Below are 24061 nucleotides of genomic sequence, written 5' to 3'. Positions count from 1 at the left end.
CAGTGCAAAATAGCCTGCTTAATAGGCACACCATCCACTGCTTAACCTCTAACAGCAGTGTACCATCTACAAGATGCACTGCAGCAACTCAGCAAGCCTCCTTCAAAAGCTTGTGTTTGGATGAATTCACAATTAATTTATAGATTTTGGAGTGTCAAGTTGGCTTCAGCTGTTACACTGCAACCAGCACATGTTCTCTACCCCCAGTCCACCATCTGGGTGTTGATCTTGGTGAAGTTAGAACAACCAAATAACACAAGATTCAGTGGCTCTATGCAAGGATTTTCAACAGCATATAAACTGTTCTAGGAACAGAAAAATCCAGGGGCACTTCTGCATTCCAAACCAACAACTACCACCTAGAAGGAAAAGGACAGCAGACCCATGGGAACACCATCATCTGCAAGCTCCCCCTTTCCACCCTCAAGTCATACACCACCCTGACCTGGAACTATATCACCGTTCCTTCACTGTCACTGGGTCAAAATCAGGGAACTCCCTTCCTAACAGCACTATGAGTGTACCTATACCACAAGGAGTATGGCAGTTCAAGGCGGCAGCTCACCACCTTCTCAAGAGCAATTAGGAAAAGGAAATAAATGCTGGTCTTGCCAGCAATGCTCAAATTGCATGAAATAATTTTTTTTTTAAATTCGCTGAATCTTTGCGATATGAAAAAAAAGTACAGGCGTCATTAAAAGCTCACCGTAATACAAATTTAACAACAATGAAAATAATTGAGCTGCATAATGCAGTGATAAACTATAAACAAACACCATTCCAAATAAAATAAAGGATATTTGAAAAAGGGGTAGCCTTTCATTTCAGTGCTGCTGATAGTTATAGACTACGTACACCAGCATTTTAGAAACAAAAAGTGCAACATCTTTAGGGGAATTGGGACATGTGTAGCAGTCATTCAGGAAAAGGTAATATTATAGCAACTTTCCCTGGGTCTAGTAGAAATTAAATGCTTCTGGTTGCTATTCAACAGCCTTGCTGTAAGAAAAAAATTACAAATATTAGTTGAGAATGAAGTGAGGCTTTGTTGTAATAACACAGAAAATGCTGGAAAAACTCAGCAGGTTCTGGTAGCATCTGTGGAGAGAGAAAGAGTTAACGTTTCAAGTCTGTATGACTTTTCTTCAGAGCTGACCGTTTCTCTCTTGCTGCCAGGCCTGCTGAGTTTTTCCAGCATTTTCTGTTTTTATTTCAGATTTCCAGCATCTGCAGTATTTTGCTTTTATCTTGAGGCTTAGTTGTGGTGGATCCCACGTTTGAACAGCCTGTTGACAAGTCTCCAGGCTCATGTTTTTGAAATGGCCACTCGGTGAAGTACAGGCTAGGGGTTCTGTCATCTATATGGTTGTATCCCTCCCTTACAAGTCAATATCTTCAGAGCAGACTGAGATAAGGGGAGGCAAACTGGAAGGAAATTTAGAGAGATGAAAACACTTGAACATGTTTCCTGATGTTCACAAGTTTCTCCTAGCCCCATAGAATTATGCAAGATTCTTGATTCAATGTACTTGAAATGCAAGAGCATGATTGCTTTGGCACAAGATAACATAACAAGAGAACATCGCTCATACAACAGTTTCAGCACAAGTTACTGTCATACTGTCACTGCTAATGCTATGTTCATGATTATCTGATGTCTTCTCAAACAGGTTTTTCAGGATCCTCTTATGTTTTAACATTCCATTAACGTGGGGATTACCAATGTCTCCATGCTTCTTCTCGTTCTGTTTATTTATATCATTAACCTCCTGTGCTCGTCATCCAACCTGGCCCACTCTTTTCTGATGATTCCACTCACCATTTATTACTTCAACTCTCATACCGCTGCTGACAATTCCAGAGTTCTCACAGTGCAATGGTTGAATCCAAGCAACTTAATCTTCTCTGCTTTTCAATTGGTACTAAAAAGTTTTTTTCTTGCATTTCCTACAGGGGAGGTGATGGCGTAGTGGTATTGTCGCTGGACTAATAATCCAGCGACCCGGAGCAATATTCTGGGGACCTGGGTTCAAATCCCACCACGGCAGATGGTGATGTTTGTTGGCAGATGGTGACATTTGTAATTCATTAAAAATCTGGAATTAAAAATCTAATCTCATTCATTTAGGGAAGGAAATCTGGCCTACAAGTAACTCCAGACCAACAGACTCTTAAATGCCCTCTGAACAAGGGCAATTAGGGATGGGCAATAAATGCTGGCCTAGCCAGTGACGCCCACACCCCATGAATTATTCTGCCATTTATATATTGTATATATACTGTGCAAGTTCTTTCAATTCTTCTTTCTGGTATGGCTAACTGAATAATTACCATCTTTGATGGTTCCACCCTTCTTTTTCTGTCAAAATTCTTTGCTATCTTCTTTGATCATAAATGAGACTCTCACATTCCTTCCATTGCTATACCTGCCTCCACGAAGCTTCCTTTTCCTTTTTATGCTTAATACTTGTTTTCACCCACAAACAATCTTAGATATATATATAGTCTATATAAAAAATCCAAATCTCTTGCACATCGAACCTTTTACTCCAATTCTCTCTTTTCCAGGACCTTAAAACCATGGATCTCCTCATCTTCCTCAGTTTTTCTTTCATCTTGAGATTTTAAAATCCAGGTTTAGATTAAACTAATCATTCCTGATTAACCTTGACTTTTCTATCGCTCTTTTGATGGTGTCCTGAACTCAGTTTCTTGATAAGAAATTCCCATACGTAAAGGTCATATATTCGTAAAGTCTGCAAGCCAAGATGAACTAACATGATTCTAAGATGCACGTTTATTACAGACATAGTATCTAATTTACAGCTGTTAGGTATAAATTGTAACAGTTTGCTCCTTGAAGAAAACTTGCCAATTCAAAGCGTACCTTTGTAAAAAAGCACAATGATCTTCTGGAAAGCCTTCATAAAGTGGATATTGTCATAGCAATATTCCTGAATCTTCTGGAGTAGGGTCAACTCTGACTGACCTTGGGTACAGAATACTGCAAGGAGTGGTGCATATTGCTGAAAATGATTACAAGTGTATTTAGCTGTCTACAGTTGGCAAATGACTCTGGCTGCTTGCCTCCACTATCAATTGTTACTGAGAATTGTTACTTCTTTCACAAATGTTCTGAATTATAAAAGATAGATTGGGGTACATTTTTTTTCTTCAATGCTATTGATGGAGTGCTGGATGAGCACATTGGAAATTTGGGTATGTGTCTTCTATGAATTTCCATTCATTCAAGTGTACGTAAAATCAGGGATACGTGTTTGTCCATTTTCCCAATACATCCCTGACATGTGATGCTCTGCACCAGGAGCACTGAAGACAAAAATGTATCCATCTTGATTTTTTTCCCAAATATATAAGTTAACAAAATTCTCAGCTAGCATAATAGATAAAAAGATACACTCAAATTTATATCCATTGCCTAAGAGTTAAATAACCAGAAAATATTTATTACAAAAATCTTCAATTTTAAAAATAGTTTGACAATGACTGGGATAATTAATGGATAAAATAGTTTCCAGAAAACCACATTCTGGTAATAGTTTGGGGGAGAAAGGCGACACTAAGATGGGTTAAATTGAACACCCTTTCATCTCTGGAGCCTGATCTATATGCTACTTGTCAGCTGCCCACTAGCAGAAAGCGGGCAGCTGGACAGTGCGTGCAAGCCAAAGATCAGGTGCCCAGCACCAAACAACGGCTTTCCGAGATAGTTGGGTTCTTGGTTGGTAAGGGGATCAAAGGTTACGGGGAGAAGGCGGGAGAATGGGGTTGAGAAACTTATCAGCCATGATTGAATGGCGGAGCAGACTCGATGAGCCGAATGGCCTAATTTCTGCTCCTATGTCTTATGGTCTTATGTCTTGCCATCATATATGCAAGTTGCAGGGAGTGATGTAAAGAAGGTCTTGCAGGAGAGGGGAGCCTGGAGTCGGAAGAGAAGCAACTTTCCTTATGGGGTCTGCCAACAGCTACCGACTTGCCTTCACTTGATATGGCTGGCCTCAATGCAGAAGGTGGAGTTAAAATTCAATTGGGTTCTCAATACATAATGTGCACTGCTTCTTGTGACAGCCAGTGAACTTTAGTGAAAAATTAAAATGGTGACCAGAGGGATTCCAGCAGGAAAGGGCATTAAGGCCTGAATGCTTTATTTTAAAGGATGAATAGTCCATTTTAGAGGCCTATGTCCCATTCAGAATGGTCCAGGAGAGTGCAAATTCCTCCCTAGATGTTTGAAATGAGCAAGAGCTCCAATCGTTAGTGTTAATCTGCTTTGAGCACAAGAATTTACTCTCAACAAACCCGGGGTCACCCTACAAATTTTGCACAATTAAGCAGATACGTAGCACATAGAGAAGTTTGATTTTATTATAACATTAATTACATGCTACACTTGAGTGTGGGACCAAAATTCAGCAGCTGCAATGACTGCAGTTTCAGATATCAAATGTAATCTGTTAGAATTGGTGGCAGGCCATTGTTCAAGCATCTATACGCAACATGTTGGTAAAAGTTTGATTGTAATTCAGTGTGTATCAACCAGCTTGTTTTAATACATTAAGCACAAATAGAATAGGTTATAAATTTATTAGTATTTTCACAGTGACTTTAATTAAACAGTAAACATTTAACCTAACATTAGTTCTTTGAAACAGGTAAAGCATAAAATGCTTCAGTTCTGGTGGTCGTTGGATTACTATCAGCAGAAGCACTCTGCAAGCACTGATACCCCCTTTGTGCCTTTTCAATTTATTAATTTTCAGAACATGCAACGATCATAAAATTATGAGCAGGAGCAGTGAAGTGCAAGATATGTAATATTTTTATACACTGAAGTTTAATGCTTTTAACCATAATTCAGCAGATAAAGGTTCATAAACATGAGCTACCAAGTGCCTCTAAATTATTTCTTTAAGTAGCCACTATGTTCTTAAAATCCCATGCCTAATTAATCTAGAAACGATTTGAGTTAGAAGAATGTAATAACCACATTACCACAGCTCATTAAGGGTCAAAAATTCCAAAAGAATCTATCATCTCATGTTCTTACATCCAAATGAGTTATCATACAAAGCATTGTTCATTTAGATTCATACCTTTAGATGTTTCAGAGCTTGTTCTGTGACTAACTCCTCTTTCTTGTTCCATTCAACAGCATTCATTACACAGGCCCACAGTAGTCCAATCACAGCCTGTTCTGGCAGATCATTTCTCTTCATCTCTTCCTTGACATACAAGACTATCTAAAGACAACAAGTTTAAGTAAAATGATGCTCGCCTGGAAATAACCACTTCATTTTCCTCTCCCCATCTTTCCCCCTGTCCCTTTCCCTGAAAGTGTGATTATTTGGTGCAGAATGTTTTATCATGCCAGTTGCTCTCTCAGACCTCAACCATATTCTTATGCTAGTCTTGGGCAGCAAATGTCACCAGAGTATTTCACTTTGGGTGCATCATGAACATGCCCACTCAAGTTGCCATATTCACATGTATTTCAAGGGTCACTGCATTGTTATCCCCTCCCTAGTTGAGAGATTCTGAAGCCAATAGTAGCTCTGTCACCATCGCAGCTGAGATCAGTTAACTCAGCACCCACTGATGAAACTTATTTGGCCATTAGAGAAGCCAGGCACACTCCCACTTCCACAATAAACAAGTCTATGATAGTTCATCTGCTTTATTTAAAAAAAGATTCTGCATCTTCCCAATTTATGCTATTCAAGATGGCAAGACAATTATCATTTAAAGCTGCTATTTGCATTGTTTGCAATGTCCATAAAGCAAAGCAAAGCAAAGATTTTTTTTTGGCTTCTGCCCTTTTATGAAGTAATGACTAATTTAGGGAGGTGGATGGCACTGAACCTTTTTTTCCAAACGGGGGCTTCTCCTAACAAAAAGGGGAACAGCTTTCTGCCTATCACCTCAATTCTGTACTTCTGTATATTTACATACTCGTGCACTGGGATAGAATGACATAGGGTGGTGGGAGTAGATTAAAATTTCAAAACTCCCGCCATTCTCACTTCCAGTTTTACTGAAATCGAGTTTGGGAACAGGTGACCACCATGTTCTCAGGAGGCAGGTCCATTATTTAATAATGTTTTTGAGGCTGTATGTCTCAAATTACAACAACATTACAGGCTGGGTTTCCCAGGACTTGGGAAATCCGGCAGCTGAAGGGGGACGCAAAGGGCTGAATCTAACTGGTGAGTCCATTTCCAATAACAATTTGGATATTATTTAGTGCCTTTAATGTCATAAAACGTCCCACAATGCTTCACAGAAGCTTTATAAAACAAAATATGACACCAAGCCATTTAAGGAGATGTAAGGTCAGATGACCAAAAGTTTGGCCAAAGAGGTAGGTCTTAAGGAGTGTCTTAAAGGAAGAAAGTGAGGTGGAGAGGCAGAGAGATGTAGGGAGGGCATTCCAGAGATTAGACCTAGACAGCTGAAGGCATGGCAACCAATGGTGGAGCAATTAAGATTGGGGATGGTCAAGAGGCGAAAATTAGAGGAATCCAGATATCTCTTAGGGTTGCTTATGGGCAATTCCTCAAGCAAACCTGCCCTACTCCATGCTCAGATCTCCCTTGTAAGTATTTTGATAATACTAATTTTTAGGGTTCAAACCATAGAAAGGTTATGGTGCAGAAAAAGGCCATTCAGCCCATCATGTCTGTGCCAGCCAGAAAAAGATGAAAAAGAAACTCGTCGTTCATTTTAATCCCACTTTCCAGCACCTGGTCCGTAGCCTTGCAAGTTACAGCACTTCAGATGCAGATCCAAATGCCTTTTAAATGAGTTGAGTGTTTCAGCCTTAACCACTGATTTAGGCTGTGAAGTCCAGGCGGCCATCACCCTCTGGGTGAAAAAGTTTTTCCTCATGTCCCCTCTAATCCTTCTATCAATCACCTTAAATCTATTCCCCCTGGTAATTGACTCCTCAGCTAGGGGAAACAAGTCTTTCCTGTCTACCCTATCTAGGCCCCTCAATTTTGTACACCTCAATTAGGTCACCCCTCAGCCTCCTCTATTCTAAGGAAAACAACCCTAGCCTATCCAATCTTTCCTCATAGTTGCAATTTTCAAGCCCTGGCAACATCCTTGTAAATCATTTCTGTATTCTCTCCAGAGCAGTTATGTATTTCCTGTAATATGGTGACCAGAACTGTACAAAAATTCCAGCTGTGGCCTAACCAGTTTCCATCATTACATCTCTGCTTTTGTATTCAATATCTCATCCAATAAAGGAAAGCATTCCACATGCTTTCTTTACCACCTTAACCACCTGTCCTGCCACCTTCAGGGGCCTATGGACATGCACTCCAAGGTGTCTCACTTCTTCAACCACTCTTTGTTTGCCCTCCCCAAATGCATTACCTCACACTTTTCCAGACTGAATTACATTTGCCACTTTTCTACCCACTCAGCCAAACCATTGATATAATTCTGGAAACAATGGCTATCCTCTTCACTATCAACTACACAGCCAATCTTTGTATCAACGTAGGGTTCTACGTAAGGCAAGCTGGGAGCAGGAAGGTAGTTACTTGTAAGAAGCTATTCTTGATGGATTTTATGAATTTGAAGATACTCAAAAGATCTGGGCTCAAGCAGTTGTATTTTGTCTTAACTACACTATGTGCAATTATGTGCCTTTTTGCCAGCTTTGAAGAAATATAAGAAAAGGTTTGAGCTCAGCAGCTTGAACTTAGTATGACACCTTATCTTTAAACAAGAGCAACATTTTAATAGGTTTTGGTTTACTAAGTGCCTCATTTGATTAACCATATTTGTAAGATAAAATACCTAAACAAAAACAAAAATACCTGGAAAAACTCAGCAGGTCTGGCAGCATCTGCGGAGAGGAACACAGTTAACGTTTCTAGTCCGAATGACCCTTCAACAGAAATAAGTAAAAATAGAAGAGAGGTGAAATATAAGCTGGTTGAAGGGGAGGGGGGCAAGTAGAGCTGGATAGAGGGCCAGTGATAGGTGGAAATAACCAAAAGATGTCACAGACAAAAGGACAAAGAGCTGTTGAAGGTGGTGATATTATCTAAGGAATGTGCTAATTAAGGGTAGAAAGCAGGACAAGCAAGGTACAGATAGCCCTAGTGGGGGTGGGGTGGGGTGAAGGAATCAAAAAAGGCTAAAAGGTAGAGATAAAACAATTCATGGAAATACATTTAAAAATAATGGAAATAGGTGGCAAAAGAAAAATCTATATAAATTATTGGAAAATAAAGGGGGGGGGATCGGAAAGTGGGTGGGGATGGAGGAGAGAGTTCATGATCTAAAATTGTTGAACTCAATATTCAGTCCGGAAGGCTGTGTAAAGTGCCTAGTCGGAAGATGAGGTGCTGTTCCTCCAGTTTGCGTTGAGCTTCACTGGAACGATGCAGCAGGCCAAGGACGGACATGTGGGCATGAGAGCAGGGTGGAGTGTTGAAATGGCAAGCGACAGGGAGGTCTGGGTCATGCTTGCGGACAGACCGAAGGTGTTCTGCAAAGAGGTCACCTAGTCTGCGTTTGGTCTCTCCACTGTAGAGGAAACCACATTGGGAGCAACAAATGCAATAGGCTAAATTGAGGGAAGAGCAAGTGAAATGCTGCTTCACTTGAAAGGAGTGTTTGGGGCCTTGGACGGTGAGGAGAGGGGAAGTAAAGGGGCAAGTGTTGCACCTTCTGCGGTTGCATGGGAAGGTGTCGTGGGAGGGGGTTGAGGTGTAGGGGGTGATGGAGGAGTGGACCAGGGTGTCCCGGAGGGAACGATCCCTACGGAATGCCGCCGGGGGGGGGGGTGAAGGGAAGATGTGTTTGGTGGTGGCATCATGCTGGAGTTGGCAGAAATGGCGGAGGATGATCCTTTGAATGCGGAGGCTGGTGGGGTGATAAGTGAGGACCAGGGGGACCCTATCATGTTTCTGGGAGGGAGAGGAAGGTGTGAGGGCGGATGCGGGGGATATGGGCCGGACACGGTTGAGGGCCCTGTCAACCACCGTGGGTGGAAAACCTCGGTTAAGGAAGAAGGAAGACATGTCAGAGGAACTGTTTTTGAAAGTGGCATCATCAGAACAGATGCGATGGGGGCGAAGGAACTGAGAGAATGGGATGAAGTCTTTACAGGAAGCGAGGTGTGAGGAGCTGTAGTTGAGGTAGCTGTGGGAGTCGGTAGGCTTGTAATGGATATTGGTGGACAGTCTATCACCAGAAATTGAGACAGAGAGGTCAAGGAAGGGAAGGGAAGTGTCAGAGATGGACCATGTGAAAATGATGGAGGGGTGGAAATTGGAAGCAAAATTAATAAATTTTTCCAGGTCCCGACGAGAGCATGAAGCAGCACCAAAGTAATCATCGATGTACCGGAGAAAGAGTTGTGGGAGGGGGTCGGAGTAGGACTGGAACAAGGAATGTTCCACATACCCCATAAAGAGACAGGCATAACTGGGGCCCATGCGGGTACCCATAGCCACACTTTTTTTTTGGAGGAAGTGAGAGGAGTTTAAAGAGAAATTGTTCAGTGTGAGAACAAATTCAGCCAGACGGAGGAGAGTAGTGGTGGATGGGGATTGTTTGGGCCTCTGTTCGAGGAAGAAGCAGAGAGCCCTCAGACCATCCCGGTGGGGGATGGAGGCTTAGAGGGATTGAACGTCCATGGTGAAGAGAAGACGGTTGGGGCCAGGGAACTGGAAATTGTTGACATGATGTAGGGTGTCAGAGGAATCACGGATGTAGGTGGGAAGGGACTGGACAAGGGGGGAGAGAATAGAGTCAAGATAGCAAGAAATGAGTTCCATGGGGCAGGAACAAGCTGACATGATCGGTCTGCCGGGACAGTCCTGTTTGTGGATTTTGGGTAGGAGGTAGAAGTGGGCCGTCCGAGGTTGAGAGACTAACAGGTTGGAAGCTGTGGAAGGAAGATCTCCAGAGGAGATGAGGTCAGTAACAGTCCTGGAAACAATGGCTTGATGTTCAGTGGTGGGGTCATGGTCCGGGGGAGGTAGGAGGAAGTGTCTGCGAGTTGACGCTCAGCCTCTGCGAGGTAGAGGTCAGTGCGCCAGACAACAACAACACCACCCTTGTCAACGGGTTTGATGACAATGTCAGGGTTGGACCTGAGAGAACAGAGTGCAGCAAGTTCAGAGAGAGACAGGTTAGAGTGGGTGAGAGGAGCAGAGAAATTGAGACGACTAATGTCACGCCGACAGTTCTCAATGAAAAGATCAAGAGAAGGTAAGAATCCAGAGGGAGGGGTCCAGGTGGAGGGAGAATATTGGAGGTGGGTAAAAGGATCCGTTGAACGGGGAGAGGACTTCTGCCCAAAGAAGTGAGCACGGAGACTAAGGTGGCAGAAGAAGAGTTCAGAATCGTGCCGAGCCCGAAATTCATTGAGATGAGGGCGTAAGGGTATGAAACTTAGTCCTTTGCTGAGCACTGAACGTTCAGCGTCGGAGAGGGGAAGGTCAGGGGGTATGGTGAATACACGGCCGAGGCTGGGATTGGAAGACGGGATGGGGACAGAGAGCCAGGCAGGGGTGGAGGATCCTGGATGGGTGTTGGTGTTGATGAGTTGTATACCTATATTATTATTATAAAATACCTATATTATTTGTTCTTAATTGTCTTGGTATGTGTGGGAATGGGTTAATATGTATTATGTGAATTGTTTACAATAGGTTGTGTTATTGATGAGGATGTATCATTGTTTGGACAACTGCTCTGTATCAAAAGAATGTGTCATTTGTTCACAATAGAATGCACCTCTGGGGGCCCAAGGAATAATAGTCTTCAGTCTACATGACTCTAGCTAAAGACGTGGGGTGACACCAGATGACCCTCACCCTAAACAATGAAAGAGGCTAATTTAGACTTTCTAAATAAGGAAGAGGGACAGTCAGAATTAGGGATAAAAGTTGGAAATCAGAATCTTTGTTGGCACGGTTTTGCCATCGCTTCTGTGGTATAATTCTTCTAAAACACAGTTCAATGTAACGCCACTTCAGAGACAGAAGAAGAAAGGCATCACTTGTGCTGGCAGCACTCGAGGAATTCCAGAACCTTGAGGGATAAAAACCTTCCATGTTGTCCTCGCTGCTTTTTATTAAGTATATGAAACATTTGCTTAATAAATTCTGCTTGGTTCATAAATACTAGTCATTCGTACCTTGTTATGTCAGGCACAACCGAGAACCCCATTGTTAGAAATTAAAATATCTAAGTTCTGAATTCTTAAGGAGGATGTTACACCACAAAACCCCTCCCCCTGCCTGCCAGCCCACGCTCTGATTATCATGCTCCCACCCACCACCTGCACTCTGACTTCCATCCGACCATCCCGACCTCAAATCAAATGCTTTCTATACCATAGCTTATAATAGTTTCAAGAATGGTGATTTTTTTTTTAATGATAGGCTTATTCTGTTACATTTGCTACAAAAGACTTGTGATCTTTTGATAGTATTTACTGCTAATATGCCAATTATTTGGCAACTAGAATAGTGAATTATTCAAGCCACCTCATTTCTAACATACCTCCTTTATGGGGCATTCCTGAGAAAGTTTTTCTTTAAGTTCTTTTTGCAGTTCTTTGCGAGTTCCCAGTGATTGTTGGACTCGAAGGAAGTCAGATAGTTCTTTCAGACCTGCATCAGTAAAGTATGTGGCAAAATGTTCAAAGTTTTGTTTATTTGCTGGGAAGAGTTCCTGTGGAAGACATAAGAGTTATGTTTTTGTAAAATAGTTCACAGTATAATAAAAATGCCCAGTGTTCATGGTTTAAATTGGGATGTACACTAATCCACTCCTGATAACTCAATCATGTACACTTGTCATGAAGCTATTAATGTATATAATATTTTGGAAAATATTTTTCTTTTAAAATAGAGGTTTAGTCTGCATGTATGCCTTAATTGGATTAAAGTCAGCTAGTCTGAGTGTTTTAATATGTACTAATTTTAATATGTAAGAGAGATAGCGTGCATTTGCATTTTTTGAATAGAGCATTCAAGAAATGGGGTGAAAACTTGATGCCTTTCTAGCAGCTACCATGCCATGTGTTTATATTACTAATAAAATTGGTACAATGAATGGGGTTTCATTGTTAAAAGGTAAAATTCAAAGAGAGTGGTGAGACAATGAGAATTTGAATTCAAATCAGTGGTGGTAGGTATAACTCCAGTAGTTTTCGGGTGTGCAGAGCAGAGGCAATATAAGATCAAAAGGCAGCTGCAAGCCTCCATCTGGTTCCACAGTGAAAATAACCTTATTCTGAATTCATAACGTGAAAATGCTTTGCCTGGTGTTTGGTTAAGTCTATGGGTTGCTGTTGCCTTAATGGAGATTAGTTTGGGAATTTGTCAAAAGCTATGATAGTAGTAATTTGTAGGCACGTGTACATATATTTTAACCTGTGTAAATTGATAAAAATGTTTCAATTAATTTAATGTAAAGCCTCGAGAACTAGTGGTCTGATTGCTGAATTTAGAACCGCATAACACTTAAAAATATGGGTTATGACAGTTGTTTAAAGCTTCCCTCTGGGATTTTTAAATAACTCCACTTTACCATCTGCATCGGTCATAACAAATTCCAAGCTGTACATATTTTCAGACTCTGATTTCTTATAAAATATCAATTGTGCTAATAACTTACATGTGGACAACAAACAATATTTCAGGAGAAGCAATTGGAAATCTTATTGCCCCCCTTCCTATCCCACGGGTGCTAAAGCCAATTGCACTGAATGAATGAACACTTTGGCCAAAATCAGCTAACTGAGCAAGGACTATGATTTGAACTTGGGATCTTTCTGATAGCTATGGCTCAGCTACCCACTGCCTTAACAAGCTGTGCCATTAAGAAGTAAGTAACCTTGTTTTAATTATCTCTCATGTGACGTTTTAGAGATTTCCATTTCTGACAGGAAATCACAGCAAGCTTTGGTGATTTTGAATTGGAAATAAATCTCTTAATTCCTTTCTTTCATTGAATTTTTTTTTAAACACGGACTCTTCATTCAATATATTCATAGTTTGGGGCATGCATAATTGTAGAAATCATAATCATTTGATTTGGATTAAGTATCATCCCACAGCAAATTATTTAAGGTATCTATTGACCTGCATTTTACCTTATAAAACTTTCAAATGCAGATGCAAGTGGATAATTCAGACTGAACATTTAGCAATACATTACATAAAATTATTTTTTTATCCATGTCTCTTAGCTGATATTGCAAGCATACCTTCATTTTCTCCATTGTTGTAATCTCTTACCTTAATTTCCTTTCCCTTACTGAATAAAACACCTAAAACTTGCAAAATTTACTGTCAAGCTGGCTTTTTTAAAAATTAAGGTATGTAATTCTGTTCTAGAATGCCTGGCTCAGACATACTCACCAACAGCCTCTTGTCCAAGTTGGATTTTCTGAGTGATGAGGTAACAGCATTAGCATCTTTTTCTGCCATCCAAGCTTTAAAAACCTTTACAGCGAATGAAGACGATATTCCTGTTTTAAGGGGAAAAAATAAGTTTAAAAAACCTCTTTGCTTGAAAGCCTGATAAAGCAGGCAGATACAGCTTGAAGCAGATGGTTCAAAGGCCATAGTGCCAGCTATGGTTCAGTTGGTAGCACTCTCACTTCCGAGTCACAAGGTTTTGGGTTCCAGTCTCACTCCAGACACTTGAGCACAAAATCTAGGCTGACACTCCAACGCAATACTGCACTGTAGGAGGTGTGTCTTTCAGATGCGACATTAAAGAGAGGTCCTGTCTGCTTTCCAAAGTGGACAAAAAAGACTATTTTGAAGAACAGGGGAGTTATCTGGTCATTATCGATTACTGTTTGTGGGAGCTTGCTATTGACAAATTGGCTGCCACATTTCCTACTTTAAATAGTTTTTAAGTGTAGTCACTGCTTAAACGTAAAGTTATTTATGGCATAGAAGGAGGCCATTCAGCCCACTGAACATAGGAAATAGGAGGAGAAGGACATTCGACCCCTCGAGCCTGCTCCACCATTCAACTAGATCATGGCTGATCTTCTAACTCTCTGCCATTTTCCCACACTAACCCCATATTCCTTGATACCTTTAATATCTAGAAACCTATCAATCAATCACTGTTTTGAATATACTCAGTAACAGTCACCACAGCCCTCTGGGGCAGAGAATTTCACCACCCTCAGTGGAGAAATTCCTCATCTCAGTCCTAAATGACCTATATTTTAATCTGAGACTGTGTCATTACCACTCACTTCATTGGCTGTAAAGGGCTTTGAAACATTTAGGTTGTGAAAGACGCGATAAAAAATATAGTCTTTCTTTCACATCGTGAAAGACAAAACTCATTTCATACGGGATTAAGGCTAGAGGAGACTTTTATCCTCAGCTGGATTTGATTTTAGTTAGTAGCTTTGATCATTCATTCTTTCTGTTGGAATCGTCATGATCCAATGTGTGAGTCCTGTACTTAAGACAGTTCTGGTATACCCATTAGGAAAAGGAACACACTTCATCATGTAACAATAACTTTTCCCTCACTTTTCAATTATGCCATGAATCACAAAACAGTACAAGTAATTGGCATTTAAGACAAGATTAATGTTAACGAACAGCATTTACTCATGATGGTGTTTTGTTTGAATGAATTCTTTGGTCGATCAAAGTAAGCGCTGTAGGCAATGAGAAATGGTATGGCTTTTCATTTGCACACCACGGATGTAAATTTAACTAGCTTATTGGGCGGGAATGCCGTGGGATTGGTCAATATTATATCCCACCTAATATTACCCTCCATGACTTCAGTGGAGTGTAAATTTGGACTGGGTGTAAAACCAGATTTCCACCCAATCTTGTCACTTTCCCAATGTGCAGGTTAGGGATGTATCAGAATCAAGCAATCTTTCTGAATACACACAATTGTTAGATGCAGAGAGAAGCTTCCCCAATAACATGTTTAAACTCCAAACTTGAAAGAGCATCTCACTGAACCAATGTGACATTTCTCCATTTACCATGCCAGTCACCCTATTGTCTCTATTGATAATTGAGGCCTGATTTAGGGTCAGTTTTCAACTGACCATGCTGATCAGGACTTGGGTTCAGACAAAACTCATTTCACAGGGATTAAGGCTAGAGCTAGAGGAGACTTTAATCCTCGGCTGGATTTGATTTAAACCCAAGTCTCAGGTCCCAAGACAGTGAACAATCTATTGCACAGTTCTGTTTCTTAAACTCTATTTTGTTTATGATCTAATGATGTTCGAATGAATTCTTACCTAAAACTTTCTGAAAGCAAACTGTTAAACCGAGTTTAGAGGAAACAGTGATTTATCTAAAAAAAAGTACTGGGAGCTAGGTCCTGCATTTAAGTTAAAATTCAAGCATTCTCCAAATAACCCCAATCTGCAATAGTTACCAACCACCACAAACTTGTTGCTGTAGAATTTAAGAAAAGAATGTCCTTAAATTTATAGCCAACTTTTCCATTCTGGCTTCAAAAGGTGCAGTTTGTTTATATCCATATTTTAAGAAATTTGGAATTAACTGTATACACTTAGCCAGCACTTTACTCCACTTATTTATTTGTAACTGAAGTCTATCACATTATTGCATAAAGGTTTATGAAAAATATTTTAGACACACTTAAACCTGTTACTTTCTGAATATTGAGTGTTCTTTGCTGCTTTTAAAGTCTAAACAATGTTTCTTATAAAACATCTGTTATGCTTGTCACAAATACTATTATAGTCTTTGATGGCAATTCATGGGAAATTAAAGTATGATAGCAGTCACAATATCTATAAAATTGAAAAAGAAAATATGGACATGTAGTTAATGAAGGAAGACCTTTCCTTTCAGAACTATTGAAATTATATTTTTAATGACAAAAATGGGCATTGTCGTTTCTCACTGCAACATAAAAGCTCAATAAAATTATAATTTGTAATAATCATTATGATAATTTATAGTACTACAGTAATATTGTTCTCCAAGGGAATGAAACAGGCACACCATAAGTATACATACATTTTATTTACAATTAGGTTTATGGTCTATTTCAGTAGAATACACGTGTCCCTTTGAAGATATGGCACCCCATTATACATGTTTTTCCAAGCCATAGGCAGGAGATAAAGAAGTCTGAAATAACAAAGTGCTTCAGCACCATTCCTTTGCGAAAAGATTCAAGTCTTTTCCTCTTAGATTACTACTAACTAGAGTCACAATGGAAGCACGAACAGCAGGGGGCAGCTTTGTAAATAGTTCTTTCAAATGAAAGAAAGGTCAGAAAAATAATTTCAAGGGTTCGTTGCTACAGGTGTTATCTATATGTGGGTGGAATGGGAAGTTGGGGAATTGTGAAGTTTTAAATATCTTCAGAAATGAAAAGAAATTTTCTGTCAAACCAGCTACTAAATAGACCAGCGTTATGAATGTTTTAATTTCTTAATTTACAATTGCCAGTATTATAATTTAAGTAGTTCAAAAGCAGTGAAAAGCTGGTTGCTATAACTTTAACAATTTTGGAAGCGCATTTGTTGCTCTTCTTTCTAGTACTTCCATTTAACATGTGCATATGATTAATAGCTGAGCTGTTCTTTCAGCAAAACAGGGTTCAGCTCTAGGCCCAGAGGCAAGTGATTATTTATTTCAATTTAACACCAGCTTTAGCTCTGGAACTACTTTAAAAAATTATGAAAGTATCCTCAAGTATTACCTTCTTTAACCAAATTATCCGAAAATAGGCTTGTTAAAATCGTGGCTGGAAGTGATCCATTGGCCAACAGGATACCAGTGAGTGTTGCCAACTTAGTCTGTTCTGAAGCTGAAAATGCTTTCAGGAATAGCAATAACTGAGAAAGGATAACAAAAATATATATATATTTTAAATAGATGTAGTATGGGAAGAAGGCATAATATGAGATATATTTGATATTACTTGCATCATCTTAAACCTTTTTTGTACTTTCATATTCATCTATGTCCTTTAAATGTTATTTATGGATATCCCAAACTTGAACACAAACTAGTTACTGGAATATAACTATACCTAATTATTGTGCAATTCGGAGGCTGCAGAGTGTTTTAAATGTGTCTCCATGGCCTCATTTGCATGCCAGTGGATTTTGGATGTGCAGCACAGCTGCAGTAGTTAATTTTTATTTCCACTGCCTTATTTAAGTATAAAACGGTTTGCTAATTCACTACCACATAATTGCACAATGTTAAAATCTGCCTCACTGACTTATTATTGTGCTCTTGTGGCTGCTTGTTTCTTACTTGCGCAATATGACTATTAAGTATTTTTGTAACTTAATGTACCTAAATATACTGCTTTAAAACAACTTTCAAATATCCTTCCTATTTCCATATCTTTATTATCTTTAAAACTACTCCCATATACTTATCCTAAACATACTCACTCTCACCAGTAATTTTCCCCAAGGGTCCTCAATCTCCTGCCATAATTTTGACAGAACGCTTGTTCACAACATTTTTCTGGGGCTTCCACCGAAGTTAGGGCAGCAGATACAAGAATCACCTCATGGAAATTCTACCCCTTTATCTTTTACAGAAAAAACTACTCAAAAGGTGGGAGGGCCTAAATAAAACTTTACACTTTTGCAAAGCAGAAACCTGCATTCAGTTTTTCCTCACAATGATTTCCAGATCAAATATACACGTCTAATTCAACATGAGCAACAGAAACAAGTCCCAGTATGCACCCTCCTCTATATTCATCCACTTTATAACTTCATTTGAATCCCTTATTCTGACTATTGTATTATATTCACTCCAGAAACAGTCCTTTTCTATACAAAGGCTCTCTCAGCCATCCTCCCCCACATCTTCTTAAGCCACTGATTCATGCTGTTTGCTGGTCCAAACTACAACTTTGATGTGTTCATGTGAGCTCGGAGAGTGAGCATTGGCAGGCTATTCCACTGCGGAGGCCATCAGAGCTGACCTCACTCCAGGTCCACATGTGCACACTTACAGCAGGTGACACTGGATAGCAAATAGAAGCAGGACTGCAGTACAGTCCTGAAGCCAAATGCAGTGCCCCAACTGATGTCCCAGTTGAACTCAGCAGATATAGGAGATAGGGATATTATGATTTGAATGATTCAGCTCTATGTGCAGCCTTATCAGTAACTGTTAAAAGCATTCAGCACTATAATGAATTAATTCAATTCCATAAAGTAAAACCGAATAAAGGTTGAAAGGAAGTTTGTAATTTCTTCAGAATCCCTGAAAAAGAAAACATTACATTTATTTCACTATAAAAGTTACCTTTTTAATTGCATCTTCAAATGCTTTTTCCAGATACTTGTAACGCCTGATGAGCTTATTGAGGACCTAAAGGAAAAACAAAAAATTAAGGAACATCGCCAAATGTTCAGCCTGTGAATGAAATTAAATCTATACCTTTTTATCTCAAGATTAAAAATAACATAGTACTGGCTTTATGTAGCTACATTGTCAGCCCCTATTCCTGCCTTTATACACAGAGACAGAATGTTTATGTGGAAGATTTTACATCAGTTGATGTGACTCTCTGATGCAATAAGTAGCATGCTATGGGACAAGTTTGTGGAAATGCTTCTCATCCACAAAAAGCAGTACACTAATATTTTTTTATATCAGCAGACATGGTGTTCACTGGAAGGCAGGAGCTTCCAGCAGCTCTGCAAAAGCTTAGAAAAAGGCTTTTTAAAATGACTGTCGAAGCTGCTCTTGCCTCGCTCACAGCGAGGCTTCCGGGGAGGGAAGCAGTGAGTAGCAGCATTTAAATAAAAACATGGATTGTAGCAGCCCCAGCTTGGTACTTCTGCACCATCAGCACTCACATTTCCACAACATTGGAGCTCTGGCTTTGAATCAGATCAGGATCTTGAATGGGAACACAAGTCAAGGAATTGGAAGCGGCGATAGAGCAAGTCAGGGGGCGGGAGCTTCTGTTCTGCAAGAGGGTGGGTCAGAGAACTGGGGGTGGGAGAGAGGCCACAACTCTAAGGTTTAGGGGGGGGAGACCCCGCAATGCTGAGTGTAGGGGAGGAGGATCTGCAGTGACCAGGAGGGAGAATCAGGGAGCAGGAGGTTCAGGAAGGAGGATTGGTGGCAGGCAGGAGGTACTGTAAGTAGAAAGTTACATTTATCTTTTAAAATAAAATAAGTATAAAAATATAAAAGTTATTTCATTTACCAATGTAGGAATTTAGCTCTTCCAGTTTTTAAAGTAAGTTTTGCATTATTCATTTTTAAAAAAGTTTACTTGCATAGGTGCATTTTATTTCCCTGGCTTTTGTCTTATAAATGTTGTACTTCTAAAAAAATTGTACACATGTAGTTATTTTTAAGCATGTGATTTTGTTTTAGTTACACGCATCGCTCTGTAACATTACATTAAGAAGGAGCAGTAAGCAATGATAACTTAGTTGTCCATGTTGCTCTCGCATTACAGGTTTTTTGTTAGGGGCCCTTACTTGAAAAATAGTGAAGATCACTACTCTAGGCTGGAAGCATGGGACCATATTTCTGGCAGCACAGATATGACCAGTTTCAAACTGATCGTGTCCAAATTGGGACAGGGTGAAGAAAGTTGAAAGGGTAGCTGGCAATCCTGTCTTCGTCTCTTCATTGAATTCTCAGCTACGCCATTTATGAAATAAACTTACTAAACTGGGAGTTGCCCTGAATGTAAAATGTTATTTTTTAAAAATAAAACAAAGAAAGGAAATGTTTCTTGTATCCCTGAACTAACTAATACATTTCAAATTTCTTTTCAGTAAACTAAACAATGTTAAGTTGATAAATTGTACTTTGTGTTGCCTCTAGATATCACTGACTAACATGGTTATGTTGCAAGGTTGCAGGCAGGGACCGGTTGGTCTCATCTCTAATAGTTTTAGACAGTGACCGCTTCACAGCCTTGTGCCAAAGCACCTATTTACCTGAGCATAGTTTCGGATTGTTTGCTGATCTTCAGTGGCACCAAACACACAGTATTCAGTCACCTTGGTTTTGTCTCCATCGTCAATACGTGTTCCTCCTGGGGCTACAAGATAACAAACAGCTTTGTTTTAAAAATGTCACATGGTAGCAACTGCCAGTCACATCTTTGAAGTTCACAACAGTATTCAAGCGTATCTTCACACCACCGGTAGGTTGACTCTATTTTAAAAACTGGGTATGTAAATATAATTGCACAAATATCTGTACTTCAATTCTATCTAATGGGCCTTTCTACACCCTGTACAGCTCAGAGCATTGGGACAATGTAATAATTAATTGACCAATTAATCTTAATTACTGACAGCAGCTTCAGTCTCACTTTAGTTCAACAATTTGCATTTATATAGTGCCCTTAAAACAGTAAAACATCTTAAAGCGCTTCACAGGAGTGTAAATGGGCAAAAAAATTGGCACCAAGCCAAAGAAGGAGGTATGAGAGCAGGTGACCATAAGTTGTCATAGAGATAGGCTTTAAAGAGCATCTTAGAGGAGGAGAGAGGGGTTTCGGGAAGAAATTGTATTTAGTGCCTAGACAGCAGTAGGCATGGTGGCCAATAATGGGGCAGAGGAAGTTGGGGAGGAAGAGGAATCCAAAATTAGAAGAAAACCAGACTTGAGTGTTGTAGAGCTGAAGAAGGTTAGAGAGAAAGGGAGGATCAATGGCATGGAGGGATTTGAACAGGGTTATGGGAATTTTAAACTTGAAGTGTTGATAGGCTGGGAGGCAGTGTAGGTCAACAAGTACAGGACTGACGTGCGAACTGGACTTGGTGCCAATTAAATAAGGGCAGAGTTTTGGATCAATTCAAGTTTATGGAAGATGGGAGGCCAGGCAGGAGAGCATTGGAATAGTCAGGTCTGGAGGTAACAAAAGTATGAATGGGGGTTTTAGCAGAAGATGACCTGAAGCAGGACACAGACAAGTGATATCTTAGAGGTGGAAATAGGTGATCTTGTTGGAGAGGATATGGAGCTGCAAGTTCAGCCCATGGTCAAGGATGAAGGCTAAGGTTGCTAACAGTGGTCAGGCAGAGGGAAAGAACTATTGGCTAGGAATCGTCATTTAATTAGAGTAAATCGCTGCTCATGCAGTATTGGCTGCCAGGGAAGCAGCCTGACAACAACTATGCAGTGGAGGGGTCAAGAAAGGGGGTGGTGAGGTAGAGGTAGTCAATGTGTATATGGGATCTAACATTGTGTTTTCAGATATGTCCTCAAGAGGCAGCATGTAGATTAGAAATAGAATGGAGCCCTAAGATAGATCATTGAAGGACTCAAGAGTTGACTGTACAGGGGCAGAAATTTTATGGCTACGGGCGAATAGTTAAGAATGAAACTATAGAGGGCAGTCCCACTTAGTTGGAAAATAGAGGAGAAGCACTGGAGGAGGACGGTGTCGTTGGCTGAGTAAAAGGCTGCACTCAGGTCAAGAAGGATGAGGATCGTGTACCTCGATCACAGTAACAAAAGATGTCATCTGTAGTTTTGATTAGGGCCATTTGAGTGCTATGACAATGATGAAAATCTGACTGAAGAGATTCAAACATGGAGTCCTAGGAAAGATTGATCACAAATGATCTTACTTTTACATCAATAAATTTGGGAAAAGATTTGAGAGGAAGTTTGGTTGGTATTTCTACAGAATCAGGACAATTTCTGTCTCATGAGGCTATTAAAAACATTTTGCAATACTGCTCATTCACTGACTCTTCCCTTCAAACCAGCTGCAACTATTAGTAAAATTTACTGCGCTCAGGTTAGTGCCCTGAATAAATTAGAATTGTTTTAAAAATGTAAAGGGAAAAAGGCTGCAGTTTGATTGAAGCTGTCAAATGCAATAACAAGCTGGAATAAATGGTTTTTGTTACCATAAGCACACGCTATTCTAAGTTAACACATTCATACAATAAAGCATTGAATACAATACTGCCTCTGAGGGATCAAAGTTTACTTTAGCTACTGTCCTTTTTACATACAATACAATACTGCATTTTTAGTTTCTGAATTGATTATCTTTTTCATGGTTTGGCCTCTTCCCTCCCCCATTCATTATGGGGGGGTCTCAAATCCTGCCATTTTCCTCTCTATCCCCACTTCTTCAAGCTATGCACACCTGCAAAAGATGACAAATTTACATCTAGGAGTTGCAAAGAGTAGTGAGCCTGAGGATTGGGAGTATTTTTGGTTAACCTATGCTGGTTTCTAAAAGTTGATAAAAAGGGGAAAAGAATTAAATTAAACTAACCAGGAATAAAAAACAGATTGTAAGGGCTTTTACAAATATGTAAAAAGGACAGTAGCTAAAGTAAACTTTGATCCCTTAGAGGCAGAGACAGTAGAAATGATCATGGGGAATAAGGAAATGGCAGAGACATTGAACAAATTTTTTGCATCCGTCTTCACAAAAGACCATACAAATTACATACCAGAAATAGAAGGTAACCAAGGGGACTAATAAGAGTGAAGAACTTAAGGTAATTATCAGAGAAAAAGTTTTCCATAAATTTAAGGGGGTAAAAGCAGACAAAACCGTGGGACCTTATGGCCCACATTGTAGGGTTCTAAAAGAGACAGCTGCAGTGATAGTGGATATGCTGGTTATGATTTTCTAAAATTCCCTAGATTCTAGAATGCCCGCAGCAGATTGGAAGTTAGAAAATGTAACCATGATTCAAGAAAGGAGGAAGAGAGAAAACAGTGAACTACAGATCAGTGCCTAACATCATTCATTGGGAAAATGCTGGAATTTATTATTAAGGAAATATTAACAATGCACTCAAAATCATCGTATGATCACACAAAGTTAACATGATTTTACAAAAGAGAAATTGCGTTTGACAAATTTATTGGAGTTTTTTGAGGATATAAATCGTAGGGTAGATAAAGGGGAAATGAAGTAAAATTGGATTTTCAAAAGGATTTTGATAACACGCCACACAATGTTGTAATATTGAGATAGCAGCATGACATCACTGGAAGGGAAGTGTGTCACACAATCCAGTCTTAGTTTCACTTCTGCTCTTGAGCTAAGCGCGCACGCACAGCTCTGCTGCTGATGTCTTCAAGCTTTCTATCCACACATATCTGTTCTTATGTGCCTAGTCTAAATAAATGAACCCTTATGGGTGATTGGTGCCTATATCGTTATAACAACACAACATGGCGCTCAGCGGTGATCAAACAGCCTGGCAGCAAGATTAAGTACAATACAACATGGTGAACAGCTTTAGATCGTGTTACAAGGTGACCCTTGACATCTGGTCAGACCACAGTGGAGTTTCAGTGTCAGAGTGTTTAAACTGCAGCATGGGGACTATGCACAAAAGCTTTGAAGAGACAATGCAGGATTGTACTCAAATAAAGGGCTGGCAAGCCATCAGATCCCTAGTGGTGAGATTACAGTGCACAGCCTGTCAGTCAGTGAGTGGGGCAGCGTATTAAGGGGATTAGCACTTGGTTAGCTCAGTCAGGCGGCAAGTCCCCAAGTTTGGGCCAAATCAATAGCAAACGAGGGAGACTCAATCAAAAATGTCATAAAAATCAGGACAGATAAGGGATATTGTCAAAATGTCCACAAAATTCCCCAGTTTGAACTGGGATGCAGCTGATCTACTATACAAATTTGCAATGTTTAAACAGCATACAGAGCCATTGTTTCTTGATTCAGGTATGCCTAAACCAGGCAAGCAAGCCATAAAAATTAGCATAGCAATTGGGATTGAAGGTATACACAGGCTGAACACGTCAGGATGAACAGCAGAAGAACTAAAGGATGAAAGACCAGTTCAGAATTAGGTTAAACTTCCATATTCCTCAACCAGAGTTCATGTCATTTCGACAACAGCCTAAAGAATCCATAGACACCCTTTTCTCTGCATCTGCTGGCAAAGTGATGTACTGTGATTTTTCAAATACAGAGCTAGCAGAGTTGATGATCTCCTCCATTCCCATTGAAACATTCCAAAAAGATCTGCTAGACAAGCCAAAAATGTATAGCATCAAAGAACTACTCAAGA

The 24061-nt window shown here is 39.9% G+C and overlaps 1 protein-coding gene across 2 annotated transcripts in view; it reads right to left on the bottom strand.

Moving 5' to 3' along the window:
* bzw2 (basic leucine zipper and W2 domains 2) overlaps positions 1-24061 on the bottom strand; it is an 85259-nt gene that overhangs the window by 8411 nt on the left and 52787 nt on the right. For both annotated transcript variants that reach the window (XM_078538843.1, XM_078538844.1), the window contains exons 4-10: positions 19985-20088; positions 18324-18389; positions 16747-16882; positions 13425-13534; positions 11560-11730; positions 5118-5264; positions 2888-3026 (exon numbers count right to left, since the gene is read on the bottom strand). In XM_078538843.1, the coding sequence (XP_078394969.1) occupies positions 2888-3026; positions 5118-5264; positions 11560-11730; positions 13425-13534; positions 16747-16882; positions 18324-18389; positions 19985-20088 (873 nt within the window). The remainder of the gene's footprint in view (positions 1-2887; positions 3027-5117; positions 5265-11559; positions 11731-13424; positions 13535-16746; positions 16883-18323; positions 18390-19984; positions 20089-24061) is intronic.

Source organism: Cetorhinus maximus, chromosome 3, assembly GCF_964194155.1.
Source record: "Cetorhinus maximus chromosome 3, sCetMax3.hap1.1, whole genome shotgun sequence".
In the NCBI taxonomy this organism is placed as follows: domain Eukaryota; kingdom Metazoa; phylum Chordata; class Chondrichthyes; order Lamniformes; family Cetorhinidae; genus Cetorhinus; species Cetorhinus maximus.
The sequence above is the reverse complement of the archived record's forward strand: the minus strand, read 5'-3'. Positions and strand labels throughout refer to the sequence as shown.